The following is a 3,562-nucleotide window of genomic DNA, read 5'->3' on the forward strand; positions in this document are numbered from 1 at the left end:
AAGACACAGTATACACAAAATATAGGAAGAACGACTCCCATAGTGGAAGAATGATATAATATGCGAGTTTGAAATACGACGTATAAGATGATAAATCTTAACAAATATTAATATATAAATTTTATTATAGTATATGATGAATATACATTTTAAATCATTTTATAAATGACACATGATGGTGAGCCGTGCAATAGTTTAACGTAAATAACATACCTGAGGATGGCACAGTGATGCCGAAACATGTAGTGAAGTGACAAGTGAGACTGTGTGCACGAGAAGACGGTCAATACATACACATCATGGACTTTCATCACTCTCTCTCTCTTCAATCCAAATATTCTCCTCAGCACTATGTTCTCTAACATGCTCAGTCTATGTTCCTCCCTTAATATCAGAGACCAAGTTAGAAGGTCAGGCAAAATTATAGTTTCACATTTTCTAATCTTTATGTTTTTAAACAGCAGAAGAGAAGACAAAATGTTTTGCATTGAATGCTAGCAAGCATTACGGTATCATATACTCCGTGCCCTGTAGTCCACAAGCAAACTATACCAACCAAACGACCGTCACTTGTCGGCGAAGTTAGTGTCAACTTTTGCGGGCAGAGGGTGATGCATGGTCAACGTAACAGATCGCCACAGCCATTAATTTAGGTTTTCTAGACTGGACCTGCTATTTCCTTCACATAGCTCCTCAATTATCCTCACTAGGCTGAGTGAACCCTGTTCCAGACCCACTACTTCTCAGAAAATCTGGTAGCGCCGGGAATCGAACCCGTACCTCTGGATCTGTAACCAGGAACTCTGATCACTAGACCACAGAGGCGGTCTTACAGTATCATATATGAAACAATAAGTTGATTACATGTAAAGGCATGTGTCTTTATAGTTGTATTTTGTGACATCGACCTACCATCTGTCAGGAGAAATGAAAACTTGTGATTAGGAGGGTGATATCCTGCATGGTGCCTCCATTAAATAGAATTTAGCCAATCAAACTCTAAGCTAGGAAACAAACTAAAAAAGGAAGAAGTATGGGATCAGAACCACCCTGGGCGGTATCCTAACCGTTCTCTACGTTTTAACCGAATACCCATTGCATACACTTAATAAAACACTACTTAATCTACAGTACACAACATGCTTCTGGTACGTATGTTTTACTGAAAGCCTTTAACACTGTAATGCTGCAAAAATAATTTACTTGCCCTCCTAGAAATGTGATAGCCAAGATCATTCGCCTTTTCGTGCAAGATTCTATCATTTTATATATAACAATTGCATAAATGTTGACGAACAAAACATTCAAGTGCACGAGCACTTTCAAATTTCTTTAAATCACCAAACTCACATGATTAGCATTATCTAAAACCTCAAACCAATATGTCAGTATAAACAGAAATGATTCCCATCGCTTACTATCGGCCTATCGGCTACTATAGTAACGATAGGAACTTCCATTTTATACACCAGTGATGCCAACTATTCAGATTTTCTAATTAAAATTTCTAGGCGCACAAGCATGAAGTCTTGCTAGAACTGACGGAATTCTGAATGTTTTGGAAACACATATTTTCTTACACGTGCTGCCACGAAAGAGTGTTTAACGTTTCAGTTTTCTGTATTGTTTGTTAAAGCTGTGTAATTGCTTTAGAACTGTACCCAGAAGTTGGAACGATTATATCCGTTAACGAAGAGAAGGCGAGGCAATTACGAACGTTTGACTGTATGCACTGCATAAGTTGAAGCAATGGGCATACTTTTCGAGTGACCTCCAATATAAACACTAACCGAAATAGATCCATAAATTTTAAAGTGACGAGATGACACAGCATTAAAATTACTGCCGTCTATCTCGAAAACTCCGTCTTATGAAAAAGAATATTTGATATAAAATGTGCTTTTTTTTTTTACAACTTTTGCATGAAATACATTTCACTTCGATAAATATTTGTGAGTTACGTTCGAGATGCAAGCAAAAACTCATGCAGGCCTTTGTGTAAAATAACCAATATGTTTGCCCAGTTTTAACCCAAACTGGACTGGATCAATAAATTTTAATAACATTTTCGAGTATCAGATTTCCTGAAAGTCTGTTCAGCCATGCTTTGTTGTTGTTGCGTGTGGACATGGGAAGCGATAGGAAGTGTGCTGTACAGAACTGGGGCATATATGTTGGCAGCGATTACAACGAAAACAAATAGAAAGAAAACACGGATAGACACGGGTGGACTACGGAGTTAGGGAACGATAGGGAGTGCTCGCGGATGAGAAGAAGGGTGTGTAATTTGTCATACCCTTATTGAGTAATGTGCATCAAATTCTTCTTCCCGTGAATTATAATCACCCCAAGGCAATGAGTTACGTTAGTGAATTTTCGCAGTCCCAAGAGTATCTAAGTTTTCGCAGCAGTATACCCTTAAGAAGAATAGTAGTTGATGCTGACAGTTCAGACGTATGTAATGTAACAAAATCAATAGTGACAATATTATGTCATTATTGACACGTTTAGTAATTTTACTGTTGATACACAATAAGGTTTTCAACACTATCTTATACACCCATGTAGTANAACAAAGGGCCGCAAACCTCTGCTGGATGCATTCCAGCTTGTTGGCATCAGTTGACATAATCGAATTGCAGACTAATAATAATAATAATAATAACAACAACAATAATAATCATTTCCTAGCAGGAAGTAGCCTGTAACAGGTGAGCACTGAATTTATACAAAATTAAAGCTAGACTATAAACTAGACCGAGAATTAAATGCTGTCAACTAAAACAGTACATATAACAATAATAAAGTAACATGAAACCTAAACTTGATTGGATGATGATGATAACAGCAGCAACAACATTTCAGTTACTTTGCTTGAATGCTTGCCAACAGCAAGTAACCTATAACAGGAAAGCACTAAATAGCAACAATAATGATAGTGGGCCCAACAGATTAAGTGCATAGAGAGAAATGTACTGTTTGTGTTCAGATTGTGGTCTTCTGGGTTATGACAGCTTGCAGTTTTTTAGATGTATATCAACATATTGGAAGAACTTGTTGGTGTGGTGTCACAACACAGAAACCTAGCAAGCTGGCTGAAGCAATAACACATGTATTCTGAATGTGCCTGTTTTGAGTCGACCAGGACAACTATGGTGACAGCTTCCTCCTCAGTCCCTCCAAGAAAATGTTTGAATAGTACCTCAATTAGGCCACAACTGCTTCCACATCCTTTCCAATTGATTGTCCACAAATCATCCTTCCATTGGATGCTATATAGACTGAGATTACATAATTAAATAAACCATGAATAAATAAACAGACAAAATTACCTAGAGGACAACTATCTGGACATGCGCTACCATAATGAGCTCATATCTAATGGGCTACTGGCTCTCTTGTTAGGTTAATGAATGCACATGTACAGTTATTTAAAACAATTCTATTAGTCATTGTTATTGTCTTTGGGTTTTCAATTCATGAATGTCAACTTTTGATTTTCTCTTTAAAATGGCAAAAGTAGGTAGAGCAGATGAACACTATAAAATCTGATCAAAATCAG

General features: G+C 37.1%; 1 protein-coding gene across 3 annotated transcripts in view; it reads right to left on the reverse strand.

Moving 5' to 3' along the window:
* LOC111868974 (protein JTB) overlaps positions 1-1,459 on the reverse strand; it is a 12,190-nt gene extending 10,731 nt beyond the window's left edge. The window contains exon 1 of one of the 3 annotated variants that reach the window (XM_023860112.2): positions 1,351-1,459. In XM_023860112.2, the coding sequence (XP_023715880.1) occupies positions 1,351-1,361 (11 nt within the window). In that variant the 5' untranslated portion in view covers positions 1,362-1,459. Of the gene's footprint in view, positions 1-213; positions 246-1,207 lie in introns of those variants that run through there. The other 2 variants (XM_023860110.2, XM_023860111.2) reach the window with 2 other exon arrangements.
* Between the last annotated feature and the right edge of the window lie 2,103 nt (positions 1,460-3,562).

Source organism: Cryptotermes secundus, unplaced genomic scaffold (assembly GCF_002891405.2).
Source record: "Cryptotermes secundus unplaced genomic scaffold, Csec_1.0 scaffold3671, whole genome shotgun sequence".
NCBI lineage: Eukaryota > Metazoa > Arthropoda > Insecta > Blattodea > Kalotermitidae > Cryptotermes > Cryptotermes secundus.